A 20,050-nucleotide genomic window follows, 5' to 3' on the forward strand; every position below is an offset into this window, starting at 1 on the left:
GCCTGCGGACTGAAGGGTCCCGGGTTCGATTCCGGTCAAGGGCATGTACCTTGGTTGCGGGCACATCCCCAGTGGGAGGTGTGCAGGAGGCAGCTGATCGATGTCTCTCTCTCATCGATGTTTCTAACTCTCTATCCCTCTCCCTTCCTCTCTGTAAAATATCAATAAAATATATTAAAAAAAAAAAAAAAAAAAAAAAAAAAAAAAAAAAAGAGAAAGCTGGGACAGTGAAAACAGTCCTGAGAGAGAAGTTCATAGCACTACAGGCCTACCTCAAAAAAAACAAGAAAAATTAATAATAAACTATTTTAACCCTACAACTTAAAGAATTAGAAAGAGAACAAGAAAAGCACAGAGTAAGTAGAAGGAAGGAAATAATAAGGATTAGAGCATAAATAAATGAGATAGTGGCTAAAAAAAAACCCACCAAAAATATCAATGAAACCAAGAGCTGGTTCTTTGAAAAGATAAACAAGATTGATGAACTGTTAGCCAGAGTCATCAAGAAACAAAAGAGAGAGGACCCAAATAAATAAAATCAGAAATGAAAGTGGTGAAGTAACAACTGACACTACAGAATGCAAAGGGTTGTAAGAAAATATTATGAACAACTACATGCCAACAAGCTGGACAATGTAGATGAAATGGACAAATTCCTAAAAAACACCACAAAAACAATTTCCCAAAACTGAATCAAGGAAGAATCAGAAAACCTGTAGTAATAATAATAATAATAAAAAAAACGAAAAAACCAAACAACAATAAAAAAAACTCCCAGCAAACAAAAGCCCTGGTCTGGATGGCTTCTTAGGGGAGTTTTACCAAACCTTCAAAGAACAACTAACACCTATCCTCCTCAAATTATTCCAAAAAATTCAAGAGGAAGGGACAATTCCAAACTCTTTTTATAAGGCTAGCATTATCCTAATTCTAAAACCAGATAAAGACACTACAAGCCAATATCCTCAATGAACATAGGTGCTAAAATCCTCAACAAAATGTTAGCAAATCAGATCCAGCAATACATTAGGAAGATCATACACCATGACCAAGTGGAATTTATTCCAGGGATGCAAGGCTGGTACAATATTCGCAGATCAATAAACATGATACATCACAAACAAATTGAAAGACAAAAATAATGATCATATCAATAGATGCAAAAAAAGCATTTGACAAAACCCAACACCAATTTTTGATAAAAACTCTCAGCAAAGTGGGAATAGAGGGAGCATATCTCAACATAATAAAGGCCACATATGACAAACCTAAAGCCAACATCATACTTAATGGGCAAAAACGAAAACCATTTCCCCTAAGAACAGGAACAAGATAGGGATGTCTGCTTTCACCACTCTAATTCAACATAGTACTGAAGTCTTATCCACAGGGATCAGACAAAAGAAGAAATAATAGACATCCAAATTGGAAAGGAGGAAGTAAAACTCTCATTATTCGCAGATGACATGATATTGTACACAGAAAACCCTAAAGATTCCAACAAAAAATGACTAAATTTAATAAAGGAATTCAGCAATGTAGCAGGATACAAAATTAACACCCAGAAATCGATGGCATTTTTATACACCAATAATGAATTGTCAGAAAGAGAAACTAAACAATCTCATTTACCATTGCAACGAAAAAATTATTATACTTAGTGAATAAACTTAACCAAGGAGGTAAAAGACTTGTACTCGGAAAACAACAGGACATTGAAAAAAAGAGATAGAGGAAGACATAAACAAGTGGGAGAATATACCATGTTCATGGATTGGTAGAATTACATCATTAAAATGTCCATACATCCCAAAGCAATCTACAGATTCAATGCAATCCCTATTAAAATACCAAAGGCATATTTCATAGATCTAGAACAAATACTCCAAACATAGAACCAGAAAAGTCCCCGAATAGCTGCACCAATCCTGAGAAAACAACAAAGTTGGAGGAATTACAATACCAGATATCAAGTTATACTACAAAGCCACTGTAATCAAAACAGCCTGGTACTGGCACAAGAACAGACATATAATTCAATGGAACAGAAGAGAGACCCCAGAAATCAACCCAAGCCATTACACTCAAATTAATACTTGACAAAGGAAGCAAGAGTATACAATGGAGCCAAGACAATCTCTTCAATAATTGGTGTTGGGATAATTGGACAGATACATGCAAAAAAATGAAATTAGACCACTAACTTACACCACACACAAGAATAAACTCAAAATGGATAAAAGACTTAGTAAGTAGTAGTGAAACCATAAAAATCCTAGAAGAAACCACAGGTAGCAAACTCTTAGACATCTCTCACAGCAATATGTTTACAGATACATCTCCTAGGGCTGTGGTCGGCAAACTGCGGCTCGCGAGCCACATGCGGCTCTTTGGCCCCTTGAGTGTGGCTCTTCCACAAAATACCACGGCCTGGGTGAGTCCATTTTGAAGAAGTGGCGTTAGAAGAAGTTTAAGTTTAAAAAATTTGGCTTTCAAAAGAAATTTCAATTGTTTTACTGTTGATATTTGGCTCTGTTGATTAATGAGTTTGCCGACCACTGTCCTAGGGCAAAGGAAACTAACAAGAAAATAAACAAATGGGACTACATCAAAAATAAAAAGCTTCTGTACAGCAAAAGAAACCATCAAGCCCTAACCAGTTTGGCTCAGTGGATAGAGCATCAGCCTTCGGACTGAAAGGTCCCAGGTTCTATTCTGGTCAAGCGCATGTACCTTGGTTGCGGGCACATCCCCAGTAGGGGGCGTCCAGGAGGCAGCTGATCAATGTTTCTCTCTCATCGATGTTTCTAACTCTCTATCCCTCTCCCTTCCTCTCTGTAAAAAATTAGTATTTAAAAAAAAAAGAAACCAACAAAATGAAAAGGGAACTCACTATATGGGAGAACATATTTGGCAATGATACATCTGATAAAGGGTTAATATCCAAAATATATAAGGAACAACCTAACAAAAGGAAGACAAACAATCCAATAAAAAAAATGGGCAAAGGACCTAAAGAGACACTTCTCCAAAGCAGACATACAGATGGCCAAGAATCATATGAAAAAATACTCAGTCACTGACATCACAGAGATGCAAATTAAAACGACAATGAGGTATCACCTCACACCTGTCAGAATGGCTACCATTAATAAATCAACAAATAACAAGTGTTGACAAGGATGTGAAGAAAAGGGAACCCTAGTACACTGCTGGTGGGAATGCAGACTGGTACAGCCATTATGGAAAACAGTATGGACTTTCCTAAAAAAATTAAATACGGAACTGTCATATGACCCAGTGACCCCACTTCTAGGACTATATCCTAAGAGACCTGAAACACCAATAAGAAAGAATGTAAGCACCCCTACATTCATAGCGCAATTTACAAAACCTAATATCTGGAAACAGCCCAAGTGTCCATCAGTAGATGAGTGGATAAAAAAGTTGTGGTACATTTACACCATGGCATACTATGCAACAGTAAAAAAGGATCTCTTACTCTTTGAGACAGCAAGGAGAGGCGTGGAGAGTATTATGCTAAGTGAAATAAGCCAGTCAGAGAAAGACAAGTATCACATGATCTCACTCATATGTGGAATCTAATGAACAAAATAGATCCAGAGACATAGAAGCATGGAACAGACTGTGGAATCTCTGAGGGAAGGTGGTGGTGGATGGGAAGAGATCAACCAAAGAACTCATATGCATATATGCATAAGCCATGGACACAGACAATAGGGTGGTGAAGGCCTGGGGAAGAGGATGGGGACAGGCTAGAAGGGGTCAATGTGGGGGGGCAAGGGGGACATATGTAATATTTTCAACAATGAAGATTTAATTTTAAAAAAAGGAGAAAACTTTCTAGAGTACACAGTGAACTGTAATATTCTGCTGTCAGGTAATCTCAGTTTTCAAAGATAGAGATTAAAGTTTAAAGGGCAGAAAACAACAGATACATCAATGTAAACATTTAACTCTTTTTAACACAAGTAAAAATTTCCAACAGTCTCACAATTTATCTTACTTCTCTACTTACAGTGCACTTTCCATATCTGCTATATTTTCTTCCATTTTCTGAGACTACATAGAGGTAAATAAAGTTGTCGTGAGATCCTACAGCCAGGCAGGTGCCATCTAGAATGAAGCAAGAAAGAGTGTTGACTAGAGAAATAGCTACACTGATATAGCTACAATCTGGCCCCACGGTTAACCAGCTTTTATGGGTCTAAGTCATAGTATTCATATGGCAAGCTGAGCGTATAATTGCTCACTTCAGTTGAGCACATGGGACCTTTCCAAATACAGGGTTGGTTTTCCTGGGAAGGAGCTAAGTTCTCTTCTCTATGGTCTCCTCTATTGTACTTACCATGTAGCAGATAGTCAATGAAGTCTAACTGACCCATGTATATTAATTGCTACATTTGCAGTAGTTATTTGTTACTACAGTACTGAAAAAAGCCAATCCAAAAATTTTTCTGCCTCTACTCTTGCCAGGCTTATAGATAGAAGCAAATCTTTTCCTTCCTTTCTCAACTCAAGAGAATAGTATTCACTGCTTCCTATGAAACAACTTAGAAAACTAAGAAGCAATCAAAAGGATCATTTGAACCCCATACTAATCCAACTACTGGAATATATTTTTGAATATATGTGAATGTCACTCTAACTCCAGGAAAGAAAGATATGAGTCAAAATCATAAATATAAGGGGAAAAGAAAATTGGAATACAATGGAAACTTAACATTTTAAATAAAGTACAAAGATTAATTCAAACAAGGCTAAACAAATTTATCAAATTCTTGGGTTGCTGAGTATCCTATATAATAAAAGCCTAATATGCTAAGTGTCTGGTCGACTGGTTGGCCGTTCAACCAATCAAAGTGTAATATGCTAATGATATGCTAAGGCCACTCAATCACTCGCTATGACATGCACTGACCACCAGGGGGCAGATAGTCGACCGGTCGGCCAGTCACTATTACGTGCACTGACCACCAGAGGGCAGACCTCCAACCGGTAGGGTAGCTTGCTGCTGGGGTCCGGCCAATCGGGACTGAGAGAGATGGGCCGGACATGCCTTGGAGCCCTCCTGCGGTCCCTCTCCGGCTGGCCAACCTTCTGTGTCTTCCCCCAGCCCCGATCATGCAATGGTGGGGGGGTCCCTTGGCCTGGCCTGTGCCCTCTTGCAATCTGGGACCCCTCGGGGAGCGCTGCTCAGCCAGAAGCCGGGCTTATGGCTGGCGAGTGCAGCGGCAGTGGTGGGAGCCTCTCCCACCTCCGCAGCAGCGCTAAGGATGTCCAACTGCTGGCTTAGGCCCGCTCCCCGCCCCCTCCCCGGGAGCAGGCCTAAGCTCTCAGTGGGACATCCCCCAAGGGCTCCCAGACTGTGAGAGGGCACAGGTCAGGCTGAGGGACCTCCCCGAGAGCACAAATTTCATGAACCAGGCCTCTAGTTCCATATAATTAACAAAACAATCATTTCTATGTAACCAGGAATAATGCCACTAGATTTTAAAGAACTTGAAGGGCCTATAAAATTCGTGTATTTTTAATATTCTGTAATTTATTTTATATTCTCTTATATACAAAGAAAAGGTTGCTAAATAGATGTAACATTCAACCTAGTACCTATTCAAAATTCTAAGCACACTATGTTTAGTGCCAAAATAAAAAGTGTGTATGTGTGGGGGTGGGGTGGAGGGTAGGATGGGGTGATTGCATTGTTTTCTGCTTTCAATTGCGAATGCATTCATAACAGTTCATTATAAATTTATGTTTTCTTGATTTAGAATTTAACTTTAGCAGATTTTTTGCAGTTTCTCGCAGCAGAGTTTAATCTGAAACTCTGGGGAAAACATGTTTAATACTTTACAACTCTAGACAGTAGAGAATATAGTAATCAGCTTCATTGAAAGTGAAAATAAGCAGTTGTAGAAAAATGCTGTGAATGCTAGGGTGGGGGTAAATCTACTCACCTACTGAGTAGCGCATCACAGAGAGCTGTTCATTCCCATCTGTGTGGATAGAAACTAGATCTCTGGTTTCTGCATCCAGAACAAACCACCTATTAAGAAGTAAAAATAAATCTTCAGATATTAGCATTTATAGAAAAAATGGTTGATCATTTCTCCCTTTTTAAAAATTAAGAAATTTTAATATTACCCTTAAGTATGACATGTTTCCCTCTTCCAAAGAAGGATGAATTCATTTTGCAAAGTGTTGCTAGATACAATATAAATATACTTATATGGGCCTAGACATGTTCATTTCTATTTAGGTATTCACTGAATGCCAACAGTGTTTCTTTGCTAATTAGTCTAAATAGAATAAGATGACAGGATCAGTGTTTCTGAAGATTTATACTAGAAGTGGGGAAAAGGAAATGAGCCAATTAAAACAAAACAATCAAATGCCAATCTTAGTTCCTCTGACTATGTAGAGGAACTCTCATAAGGAAAATGAATGGTAGCAGGAGGATAGGATGTAGGATATGGGTTGAGCTGAACCCTGAGGGAAAGAAGTACAGCAGTTCAGGCAGGAGGAGTGAAAGCTGCACAGCTACGGAGGTGGCAGGGAGCATGCACAGTGTGAAGGTGGGAGGGAAAGGCAGACAGCCGTTCATTTGGTGTGATTTCAAAGGAACCAGCAGGGGGCACTCTGCCTCTCCAACACCTTAACATGCATAGAGAAACTAAATTTGATAGTTTTTCATTCACATTTATAGGAAAAGTAAAAATGTAAAAGCCTCTTGAGAAGTAAAACAGTAACTTAAATCCAACTACATCATAAATGACTTACCTAAAAGCACTTGAAGGAAGAAATGGTGTTTCAGAAGAGTATGGCAAGATATGGGCTATAAGAAAAGGCTGGGAACTAAGGATAAATAACCAAAGGCTGGATAAGTGAGAGGAGGCAGGTTATAGACAGTATGCAGAGCTGATTGGAGTTTAGAGTTGAGCACTGCTTAGCTCAGATCAGGCACTAAAAATATTTGTAAAATGAATAATAAACTAATATAAAATGTCTTGGACAAAACCTATATTTTAGCAAGAATTAGTAGTAGTGCAGTGTGCAGGAAGAAATGGTTGGGGTGGAGAAAATGGGACAATACTAGAAAAATAAAATTACTACCTAAATCTCAGGTAAAAGGATGGGACAAGAGCAGCAAGTTTTGTTTTTAATTATTCAGATGGGAAAATTCCATCACTAAAATAAGCCAGTAACAGAAATCAGAATAACAGTTCTTTTCAATTTTGCAGCTAATTATATAATATCTGGAAAGAGATAATTTCTCTTTCAGATTAAAATAAATACTATTTATGAGAGGATAGTGCTTTAAAGAATTTTAAAAAACATGTTTAGTGATGTTGTTTCATATGCCTTAATGAATTCAAGGTAGGAGATGAGAGACTAAAAGATCCCAACTATCCTATATAATACATATAATAAAAACCTAATATGCTAAGTGTCCGACCATTCGTATAACCGTTCAACCAGTCGCTATTACGAGCACTGACCACCAAGGGGCAGACGCTCCAACCAGTAGGTTAGCTTGCTACTGGGGTCCGCCGATCAGGACTGGGCGAGATGGGCCAGACATGCCCTGGAGCCCTCCTGCGGTCCCTCCCCGGCCCTGATCGTGCACCTTGGCCTGACCTGCACCCTCTCGCAATCTGGAACCTCTCAGGGGATGTCGGAGAGCCAGTTTCAGCCTGATCTCCGCAGGCCAGGCTGAGGGACCCCACCGGTGCACGAATCTGTGCACTGGGCCTCTAGTTTAACTATAAAATTGCTCTCTAAACACGTTCATGAATGAATTTTAGTAACTTGTGAGCTATGGATTGAAACTTCCAGGCAGCTAACTTAATTAATAAATTCTGTCTTCTATCCAGGTAACAGAAATAGCTTCTCTCTGTGAACACTGGAGTTTAAAAGTAGGAAACTGGCACGTGGAAGCCTATGCTACAAGTTGACTGATCATTTCCATTTCAAAGGTATAGAAGGAACACACTTTACTGCAACTGGACAGTACCCATAGGTTAGAGGTTTCTTCTGAGAATGTATTTCATTAATCAACTTCTATGGCTAGTGTCCACTGTGATGCTCCTCTAAGCCAAGAAGTGCCAAAGCTGATGTCAAGTGAATTGCCCTCTCACAGTAAGAGAACAAAATATTCCAACTCAGATTAAACAGACATACCTAAAGAACAATGAGCTACAGCACCACTCTGCAGGTGTCAGGTTTCAAGTTTTTAACGAATTTATGTAAACGTTACCATACCTTCTTAGGCATTCAAAAATTATCAATTTTTATTTTGGAGAAGCCTCAACTGATACTGTTTCCAAATTAGTTTAATCTTACTAGGAAAACTGCAAACAATTTTATCGTTTTGGAAACCCCTCAAAAAGTTATATTAAAAAACCACCCCAGAGCCCTAGCCAGTGTTGCTCACTGGTTAGAGTGTCGGCCTGCACACTGAAGGTTTGATTCCTGGTCAAGGGCATGTACCTGGGTTGCAGGTTCATTCCTTGGCTCCAGTCTGGATGTGTTCAGGAGGCAACCAATCAACGTGCCTCTCTCCCCCTCCTTCCTTCCCTTCTACTCTCTCTGAAAATTAATGGAAAAATATCCTCGGGTGAGGATTTAAAAAAAAACAAAACCCAGAATGTCTTATTGGTATAACATGTAGAAAACTAAAACTCTGAGTCATTTACTAGTTAGGGATGGTAGTTATTTAAAAAAACAACAAGAAAAACAAAAGATACCTCTGCCTCCTTTTTCTATTTCTTCAATCGCATGTAAGAAATTAATTCTACTTTTGGTAAGCAATTTTTAGTAATAACCCAACAACTTTGTTATTGAAAGTAAACAACTTCCATATGGACTCCAAGAAATAATTTTAAAGCTCCCACTCTTTTCACTGCATGAATTATGTTCTACCTTCAGAAAGATTTTTTTGGGCTCAGAACCTCTGTCCCTAATAAAAGTATGGAGAACATAACAAATCCTCTACCAAAGGGAATTTTACAGAAATAAATATTTAAGTTTTCACTGTGTTGAATTTATTCTTATTCTAGTCTAGAGTATATACATTGTAACCAAGCTTCTGCTTTAAGGTAATCTGGAATCATTATGGGGCTCTATATGGCCTCAAGGACCTAATGGATCTTTCTAAATGTATTGGAGATGAGAAATCTTTGGTCATATATTTAAACTAATCTGACATGTGAGTCAAATACCAAAATGTAGTACCATCATTTATCTTTATCCCTTTTTAAAAACACTATACTGATTTCTTTAGTGGCAAAAAAGAATTATACAGATTTTAGAGCTGGAAAGTATCACACTTTAAAGTCCCTAAATGGTTATCTCTGTTCATAATACATATGAGTTAAAAAATATTTACCATAATATAAAGTGCACCCTCTAGGTGGCAGGTTTATAAACGCCCCCCTCCCCTGTTACTTTATGATCTAATACAAGAATAGGAATGTGGCTTTTATAATCAGAAAAATGTATAAATTCAAAAACAGGGAAAGAGTAGCCCATTTCAACTTTCTTATTTTACAAATAAGAATGAACTATGATGCCAAAACCCCCAACAAGTCATCAACCAAGTAGTTAGTGGCAGAACCAGGATAGAGCTCTGGCCTGTGCTTTTCACCGTCTCACACCAGGGAAGGGTGTGATCTCTCTCTGCCTGAGATACACTAACATTTAGGGATTCAGAGAAGAAAAGAGTCGGGAAAGGAGGCAAAACAGTTTATAATCAAACTGGGGAGAAAGAGTGAGTTAATAAAGTAAAATGAATTATACAAGGATTATCAAATTTAAGGCACGGAGGATATAGGTGACCTGGAATTTCATCTCATCAAATGTGGCACAGATAGGTGGGACATAAACAGGTGGAGAGGAGTAGATAGGAAAGTACAAAGGGGCCCTAAGCTGGTTTGGTCCAGTGGATAGAGTGTCTGCCTGTGGACCGAAGGGTCCCGGGTTCGATTCCAGTCAAGGGCATGTACTTCAGTGCAGGATCCTCCCCAGCCCAGTTCTTGGTCGGGGCTTGTGCAGGAGGCAACCAATCGATGTGCTTCTCTCACATTGATGTTTCTCTCAGTCTTTCCCTCGTTTTTCCACTCTCTCTAAAAATCAATAGGAAAATATCCTCGGGTGATGATTGAAAAAAAAGAGAGAGAAGTACAAAGAGGCTGGGCAGGACAACAACTTGACCATTCTCTTCTTCGGGGTGGGGGGTGAGGTGCAGAGTGTGGCGGGGGTAGGGGGCAAGAAGAGATTAACCAAAGAACTTGTAGACACAGACAATCATGTGGTGAAGGCCTGGGATGTGTGTGTGTGGAGGAAGTCAATGGGGGATAAAAAGGAGACCTCTGTAATACTTTCAACAATAAATGTAAACTTAAAAAAAATCATTAATGGGCTTCACAGGCCAAGCTAACAAGTTTGAATTCCACTGTTTAGGTACCAAGAAGCCTTTAGAAACATCCTTGACCTGAATTTGCTCCGTCTATTTCCTCCTGCCTGATACGACTCCTCACTCTTCACTGCCTCTTCAAGATCCAAGGACTCCTCCAAGGCAGGACCAATCCCACCTCCTCTGTGAAGTGTTCTCTGACAACTCAGGCTCACAGTGATTTCTCTGTTCATCTCCAAGCATTGCTGCCTGTTTATTCAAGTAATGCTAAACCTAATAAAAGTTCTTTATTTTCTTATGTATAATACATAATCTACTTGGGGCTAGGGACCATGTCTCATATTCCTCGGTGCCACTCCATGCACCGAGATCAGTGCCTTACAGTTGCAGGAGTTCAATAAGCATTTGAAGAGCGACTCAGAACTGGAGTTGTAACAAGGCAGAACTCAGGGAGATTCATGCTGATGGAGTTCAAAGACATTGTCACCCTGGGAAATGAGCACAGGAGTACCCACAGGCCAAGTTAAGTAACACCAAATTACAGAGGGAAAAAGCTGTTCTTTTCTAATTAGAAATCTTCTCTTTTAATTATGTCAAAGAAGAAAGTCTCAGCTAGCGCTAATATGACTTTGACATCTCCCTTTTGAGCAGAAGGAGCATTTCTTATGCCTAGAACCTTTATCGTCAACAGTATCTGGCTCAATTTTGATAACAGTATTTTTGCTACATTGCTGGCTTGCCAAGGTACAGTCACCATCAAAATTGGTAGGTTCAGCTGGATTGCTTAAGTCTCTCCTGGTCTAGTGTTCCGTGATTCTGCATCAAAACTAAATTAAATTCTTTACCCAGCCACTTGCCAGGCTCACTGTCCCTGACATGCACTACAATGCGGGCTGCACAGGGCAGGGATTTTTGTTTTGCACTCTCATGTAGCTTAAATCCCCACAACAGTGTCTAACCAAGAGCAGGTGCTCAGTAAATAATTACTAATGATCGAAAGAGTATATGTAACATAAGAGCAACATGCATATTAGTGTGCCACTTAAAAGATAAATTCTCCAGATCAGATTGACAACATTCCTAACAATGGTTAAACATTCCACCACTTCAAATTACTCAGCTCACATTTCCCTTAAAGACCCTACCTGCCTGAGTGCGTTCCTATGGCCACCACTGTGCCACTTGGATGAAAATCTGCACAGTGTCCTGGTTCCTAGAAGAAAGACAGACAGCTGTTGGGGAGTACATGAGAAAGTCTCACTAGGTCTATAGGAATAGTAGCAAAAACTATTTGAAAATAACTTGTTTCATATAAACATGGGATTCCAATCAACATCCTTGTAGCTGTGTGGATATGAAAGGAAAAAGAATTTCAGAGCAGGAAGGGGTATGCTGGCAGAGTGGTGAGGGGAAAGGACAACCAGCTTGTGGCTAGGCAGTGGAAATAATAACAGGATAACAACAACAAACATTTGTATAATTCTTTAGAGTCTGCAAAGAAAATGTATACACCTTTGGGCTAGACAAGATGGATATCTCGGTGGGGTAGGGATAAGAGATCAATTCAAAAAGAAGACAGTCTGTTAGTGAGCAGCACTTACTGAATCCAACTGCACCACCACCAGAGGCCCAAACATTTCTGAACAGTGCTCCATGTACATGTGAAATCTTTTTACTATGGAAACTGATGGAAAAATTGAGCTTTTGCACTGCTAATTTGCTTCTTCAGAGTGGGTTCATGGAATACTACTTTGTGACTAAACACTCTCCCCTATACTAAACACTTTGTTTTAACCAATGCTGAGTCCTTTCACTTTTGCTGCTTCCAAATGCTAGTCTGGGGAGTTTCTGTGGGGAGATTATAATCCAATTCTGTTTTACTCACATCTACGAGTCTGGTCCATTCCAGCCTGTGTTCCATTGAGTTCCACATGCACACCTGTCTGTCCTGAGCACATGTCAAGAGCAAATCTTTGAAGGGATGTGTGGCAAGACCCCAAAGTTCATCTGTATGACCCTGAAATAAAATACACCCATTGTTATGTTAAAAGACACAAAATATCATAAAAGTATTCAGTTAATGGTTAAAATTACACAGTTACCTGGACTTCTATTTGGAAGCCATCATTAAATGTTCCCCGTAAAATAAAATTTCGTGATGTGCCTACTAAAAATTGATCTGCCTTTCCTTCTGCAACAGCTCTGATTGTTCCATACTGATCAGGAACCTAAAAAACAAAAAAAAACAAAAAACACCACACTGCAATGTCACCATACACATACTAACATGCATTAATTACAACCTGAAAACTGCATTAATAGCTGAAAACAATTATGGGGTAATGAGTGACAAAATTCCAAGTTTGAAAGTAATATGGTAATCTTATGCTAATGATAATTTATTCAATTACATTTTATTATACAGAAGTTATAATGTATTATTATTATTATTATTAACATTCTTTGTTTCAGTTCATTTTAAATTTATATTTTATATGATTTTAAGAGTTAAGGCTTAGGAGAGGAAGGTCTGGTTTTGTTACTTACTAGTTATGTTATTTTGGTCAAGTCATTTAGCCTAAAACAAGTTTCTTTATATATAATATGGGAATAATAATAATACAGACACTACTTACTCTGTAAACTAAAAAGCAGTATATTGTAAAGTGTTATAACTCATTAACAGGACTCCTTGGTACATCAATCTCATTTAATCCATTACATGGGAAACTCTCAGTGAATGTTATCTATACTAATAAAAGAGTAATATGCTAATTAGACCGGAGGTCTTCCGGACAAAGCACAGTGGCGGGGACTGAGGCAAAGGTGGTTAGGGGCAATCAGGTCGGCAGTGGAGAGCAATTAGGGGGTGATCAGGCCAGCAGTGGAGAGCAGTTAGGTGGTGATCAGGCCTTTAGGGGAGCAGTTAGGTGGTGATCAGGCCTTTAGGGGAGCAGTTAGAGGGCGATCGGGCTGACAGGGGAGCAGTTAGGGGGCGATCAGGCCAGCAGGGGAGAGCAGTTAGGGGGCAATCAGGTCGGCAGGGGAAAGCAGTTAGGGCAATCAGGCCGGCAAGCAGGCGAGTGATTAGGAGCCACTGGTCCTGGATTGTGAGAGGGATGTCTGGCTGCTGGCAGGGACTGGGCCTAAACTGGCAGTCGAACATCCCCCGAGGGGTCCCAGATTGGAAAGAGTGCAGGCTGGGCTGAGGGAGAGCCCCCCCACCATGCACAAATGTTGTGCACCGGGCCTCTAGTCTATATAATAAGAGCCTAAGTGACTGTTACAGCAGAAGGACTCGAACGACCAGTCGCTATGATGCAAGAGCTGCCCCCTAGTGGTCAGTGCACTCCCACAGGGGGAGCACCACTGAGCCAGAAGCAAGGCTCACGGCTGGTGAGCGCAGCGGCAGTGGCGGGAGCCTCTCCCACCTCTGTGGCAGCACTAAGGAAGGAGCAGCGAGCTGAGTGGTAAGGAGCAGTGAGCAGGCAGGCAATAAGGAGCGAGGGGTCCTGGACTGTAAGAGGGTGCAGTCCGGGCTGAAGGACCCCTCCCCAGGGCACGAATTTCGTGCACTGGGTCTCCTTAAGCCCAAAAGAATGACTCCTTTATAAAGTATGATCCAAAAACTACTCCTGAAAGCACAAAGAACTGAATTCTAAAAGTAATCCAAATTTACATTAGAAATGGCAGAAGGAGCATGAACTAGATGGTATAGCTTTTGACTACAGAGGGTATAAGTTATCTGTGAAGAAAAGAAACAGCATGAATTTAAGGCTAAGATAAAGCAATTCTTTTTTATCTATCTTCTTGAAAATAAAACCCAAGAGCAGTACTGTCAGGATCTTCTTTTTAGAGATTTTGTTTGGAAAACATGTTTAGAATACACTGAATATAAGTTCAAAATTTAAGTCACCCCCCAAAAAAGGCAATATCAAAACAAGAAATTTGCCCTTGCTTTGAGAATTATTGATCTAATATACAATTCTTAACTGTTCTACCATCTGAGACCTCAAGTTAATTAGCATTTAATACCTTTCACAGTACACATAGTACCTGTCAGGTTTTATAGATACACCTGGGTCCAAACCATGAAGAAGAAACAAGCATAGATAATTATCTACTATCATTAAGCTCACTGTTGAAATGATTATTTTCAGTATTAAAATTGAATTGGTCATTTTGCATACCCTGGTTATGTTTTGGATCATTAAGAAAAAAAGTCTCAGAAATAAACAAGTACGTTAATTATTCTGCCCAATCGTTTTTTAAAAAATTCTTTCAAATTATTTTGTTTAGTGATTGGCTTCTTTTTTCTTTTCATTCTGAGGAAATGAAATGACAAGGATATGCACCAACTTCCCAGAAAGTGTAAGTTATCTTAATGTGGGACAGAAGACATTAGTTTAGTGAATTTAACATTATAATTTTATGTTCCCATCCTTACCTCAATTTCTCTTTCGGGATTCAAATCATGATCCCACAGAATTATTTTTCTGTCTTTTCCTCCTCCGGTTAATAACATCCCATTTCTCATCTGACAAAGTGTGAATACACTGCCATCATGAGCTTTGATTTGTTTGCTGATCTGATAAACACCTAATACGATTAGGAAAAAATAAAAACACTAGTGATAACATTTCCCCTCAAACTTTAGTGGCTTTCTGGAAGGAAATAGATGCTTTATGACTTAAGATGGGATTACGTTTTGATAAACCCATTGTATGATGAAAATGCATTTAATATACCTAACCCGCCAAACCTCACAACTTAGCCTAGCTGGTTTCTACCAAAGTGCATATCACTTTTGCACCACTGTAATGTTGAAAAACCGTAAGTCAAACCATAGTAAGTTGGGGACCATCTGTATAGAGTGATTACTCAAAAGTGCCTACAACTCAACAATCAAAAACCTGTTTTCAGCAAGTTATGTGAGGCTGGTAGTGCAGCTTAATACAACCTTTTGTATTTATGTCAATATTGTTACTCTGAAAATATTTCAAAACACATTCTTACAAAAGGGTAAACTAGAGTAGTGACAATTCTATAGACAACAGGGGAAACTCAGAACTTTACAATCTCTTATAATCATATTATGGCAGTTAGCATAGTATCACTTTTCTGATTTTAGAGTTGAGGACACAGAGGTATAGAAATAGCTTGACCAATACCACATAGTTAGCTAGTGACAAAGCTGTGAATAGGGCTCAAGGCTCTTCACTCAATGTACCCTTAAGTTTGCAAAAAAGCTTTAATTTCCTGCTGAGCTAACAGTCATAATATTTAACATTTAGCAACCACTGCTGACCTACCAGCTCTGCCAAGGACTGCCCCCTTTATTTGCTGAGATAGGGAGACTGGGAAAGGCACTGGGCAGAAGTGGGCACTGGAGGCCTGGAGTAGTGGGTTTTGACCAACTAGAGAAGTATTTTAAATTAAAGCTGTATCAATGTGACAGTTTGAATGACAGGCCAGCTTTCTTGTTTTCTCACAGCATTTTACAAGTAGCCAGGGAGGGACAAGGCAGGTACATACAAGGGGATTACACACACACACACACACACACACACACACACACACACACACACACACACACACAAATCCTCTTTTTTAAAGGTGAGGGTAAGATTTTAGCATCCAAACCTCTTTGGCATTTATCATGCCTTATTCCGAGAAGGTCTGTATCTGGCTAGTGAGGCTGGTAGAGCAAGAGTAAAACTTTCTGGAAGACAATTATTTTGCAGAATTAGTTACCAGGTTCAAAATGGGAAGGTAGAGCCTTGTTTAAATTTGGCCAAAGTTAAGTCAATAAATAGACCTTAGATCCTTTAGAAAAGTAAAAAAGTTACTAGTTTAAAAATTGTTCAGTGGGGGAAATGAGTGAAGGTGGTCAAAAGGTACATACTTCCAGTTATAAGGTAAATAAGGTCTGGGAATTTAATGATCACAGTAAACAATACTGTATTGGATACTTGAAAGTTACAGAGAAAGCAGATCTTGAAAGTTCTCATCAGGAGAAAAAATTTTAACTATGTGAGCTGATGGATGTTAACTAAACTTGTGGTCAAATCATTATGTGGTATACCTTAAACTTATACAATGGTATATGTCAATTATATATTAATGAAACTAGAAAAATGTTCATTTTCTAAAATCATTCATCAACTGATGAATGGATAAACAAAATGTGGCATGTCCGTATCATGGAATGTTATTCAGCCATAAAAAGGAATTAAGTACTGACACATGCTACAACATGGATGAGCTGTGAAAACATTAAGATTCAAATGAAAGAAGCCAAACACAAAAGGGCATATAATGTATTATTCCACCGATATGGAATGTCCAAGACAGGTAAATCTACAGAGAGCAAAAGTAGACAAATGGTTGTTTAGAGGCTGAGGGGAGGGAGGATAAAATGTTCCAAAGTTAAACAGTGGTGATAACTGCACAACTCTGTGAGTATAGTAAAAACCACTAGGAATTGTATATTTTAAAAGGGGGAATTTTATGGTACATATGTTATATCTCAATGAATCTGTTATTGAGAATTGTTCATTTTATTCATTTTTCTATTTGAGCTGAAGAAATTAACTAGCCCTGGCCAGTGTGGCTCAGTTGGTTGAGCATCGTCCTGTGCACCAAAGGGCTGCTGGTTCAATCCCCAGAAACTGATCAATGTTTCTCTCTCATATCCATGTTTCTCTCCTGCTCCCACCCTAAAATCAATAATAAATAAATAAATAAAAATTAACTAAAGTTTGTAGGGCTTTGGTATCCTAAAAAAGAAAGAAGGGAGGGAGGGAGGGAGGGAGGGAGGGAGGGCGGGAAGGAAGGAAGGAAGGAAGGAAGGAAGGAAGGAAGGAAGGAAGGAAGGAAGGAAGGAAGGAAGGAAAGAAGAAATGCTATAGCTGACTCTAAAAATTACTCAGTGTGAGGGTGCTAGTGGTACAAATATAATAGATGGGTATGTCTGGTAGAGAGAAAGGAAAGGGCTTGACTGATTGGGAGTAAAGCTTGCCTGATTTAGCGGAATTAAAGCACAACTCCAACAAATTTACTATTAAGATCAACTGCATCAGCTCACACCAACATTCATCACTTAAAAATACTTTAAACAGTGAACAATAGAATTTTGTCCAAGTAGGATAGCCAATTACCAAAAGAGAAAGGACATCTGAGACATGTGAATTTTCTGAGTACTGTTGGGTTTATTTGAGCATTTAAAAGGGGGGTGGGGGGGAGTTATTTTCTCATGCACAGTTAAATTAACAAGAGCAGTCTTAAAGTACCATGAAAGAAATTATGAAAAGCAGATCTCCATCAGAATTTATAAAAATGAAATAGTTTATATATATATATATATATTTAAACATATTTTTATTGATTTCAAAGAAGAAGGGAGAGGGAGAGAGAGATAGAAACATCAATAATGAGAGCGAATCATTGATCGGCTGCTTCCTGCATGCCCCCCAACCGCTGGGGATTGAGCCTGCAACCCAGGCATGTGCCCTTGACCGGAATCGAACCTGGGACCCTTCAGTCCGCAGGGTGATGCTCTACCCACTGAGCCAAACCAGCTAGGGCTAGTTTTTCTATTTTTAATTCAGTTTTCCATACCTTTAAACATGACAAAACATTGTTAAACATGTAAGGTCTTCTTATAATGATGGAATGTTACAAAATAGAAAATAAAACTGAAGAACAAATGCTTCATCGAGCCTGTATTTGACTTCCAATTCAAGCCAAATAATGTTTGAAATACTGGCCAAGAGAAAGAATTATCCTTGAATTTAAAAACGTATTGTACCTCCAGGTGTAATCACTGCCACATCTATCCAAGCTTAACTGCAAATCCCCTCATTTCTCTAATCTCTAACAGAACAAAGCTTTCATAAAAAGCAAGTTTACCTTGACTGCCAAATAAAGATGTTTGGAGGGCTTTCCATGCCTGTTTTATTACAGAATCAAATGTCAGAGAGACTTTAACATTTATGTTATATTCTTAGCAACTGGACAAATGGGCCCATATTAATTATTTGGGGCAGGTAAAATGGCGGTGTGCTGCCTTGGCCAGTTCTTCTCAGTGGTTAGAGCGTTGGCCTGTGCACCGAAGGGTTGTGGGTTCTATTCTTGGTCAAGGGCACCGACCTGGGTTGCAGTTTCAATCCCCAGCCCTGGTTGGGGTGCATGCGGGAGGCAACCAATTGATGTGTCTCTCTCATATTGATTTCTCTCTCTCTTTCTTCTCACTCATCTCTCCCTCCCTCCATTCCACTCCCTCTAAAAATCAATGGAAAAAATAACCTCGGGTGAGGATTAACAAACAAACAAACAAACCAAAAATGGTGGTTTGTTACTTAGTTCCTAAAAGGAACTTATATTTAAGAACTATGAACATTTAATGGTGGTGGGGATACAATCAACTTTCCCTCCCCCACTTAAAAATTATGAATTATTTCATATAAGAGAAATTGAACTATTTTATACCCCATAAGAAATAAAAAATACTGAAACAACCTAAGTGTCCACTGACAGAGAAATGAATAAAGAAAATGCAGTGTATACACACACAAATATTACACACATAAATACACATCCACACAATGGAATAAAAAAGAAGGAAATTCTACCATTTTTAACAATATAAACAGTCCTTGAGAACATGATGTTAAGTGAAATAGGACAGAGAAATACAAATACTACATATGATCTCACTTACAAGGGGAATGTAAAAACATGAACAAAACCGACTGGTGGTTGCCAGAGGCCAGGTTGGGGGAAAGAGGAGAAGGTGGTCAAAAGGTACAAACTTCCAGTTATAAGATGGATATGTTCTGGTATGTAATGAACAGCATGGTGACTATAGTTAACAATACTGTAGCGTATATTTGAAAGTTGCTAAGAGAGTAGATCTTAAAAGTTTTCATCACACACAAAAATACTCTGTGTGAGGTGGTGGATGTTAACTTATGTAAATCATTTTGCAATGTATAGGAAATCATTATGTTGTACACCATAAATATACAATGTTATATGTCAATTATAGGCCAATAAAACTGGGAAGAAAGAAATAGAATATACTAATTACTTTGAAGATTCTTGTTAATACATATTTAAGGTCTGGAAGCAAAAAGAAAATATACAGGAGAGCTTATGAGGCACAAAATACAGTTCTGGCTTGTCTCCTATTACTAGAGTAAAAGAATTAGCTATGAAATCATGACATCCCAAAAAATGTCCCTTATCAGATATACCACAATATACACAAATTTTAGTTGACAAGACTGCAACGGGTGCAGAAATGTCACAATAGGGAATATAAAAACTGGATCAATCTATTGAAATTTTTGGCAAGATTTTAAAAATGGAAACTGAACTCTGTTGTGATCTGGGTTCACACATTTATTTCACTCCATACACCAAATCCTTCCCAGCCATACCTTACAGAATTGTAACCCCAAATATAAAGGAAGAAACAAAATTCTCAGCAAGTTTGCCTGTAACAGTCACGTAGCAGAGCACAACATAGGCCATTTTATGTACCCGGCCGTTTACAAGGTCAGACTTCCCATTTCCTGTGTTTGCATGTGCAGATTTTCTTTGCACAAGTTT

General features: G+C 38.9%; 1 protein-coding gene across 2 annotated transcripts in view; it reads right to left on the reverse strand.

Annotated features, from left to right (window-relative positions):
* Positions 1-20,050, reverse strand: part of EML4 (EMAP like 4) — a 152,830-nt gene that overhangs the window by 16,836 nt on the left and 115,944 nt on the right. For both annotated transcript variants that reach the window (XM_080683151.1, XM_080683150.1), the window contains 6 exons: positions 14,883-15,034; positions 12,538-12,663; positions 12,321-12,452; positions 11,581-11,648; positions 5,979-6,067; positions 4,040-4,137 (listed from right to left, as the gene is read on the reverse strand). In XM_080683151.1, the coding sequence (XP_080539277.1) occupies positions 4,040-4,137; positions 5,979-6,067; positions 11,581-11,648; positions 12,321-12,452; positions 12,538-12,663; positions 14,883-15,034 (665 nt within the window). The remainder of the gene's footprint in view (positions 1-4,039; positions 4,138-5,978; positions 6,068-11,580; positions 11,649-12,320; positions 12,453-12,537; positions 12,664-14,882; positions 15,035-20,050) is intronic.

The sequence above is a fragment of the Plecotus auritus genome (genome assembly GCF_963455305.1).
Source record: "Plecotus auritus genome assembly, chromosome: 8".
In the NCBI taxonomy this organism is placed as follows: Eukaryota; Metazoa; Chordata; class Mammalia; order Chiroptera; family Vespertilionidae; genus Plecotus; species Plecotus auritus.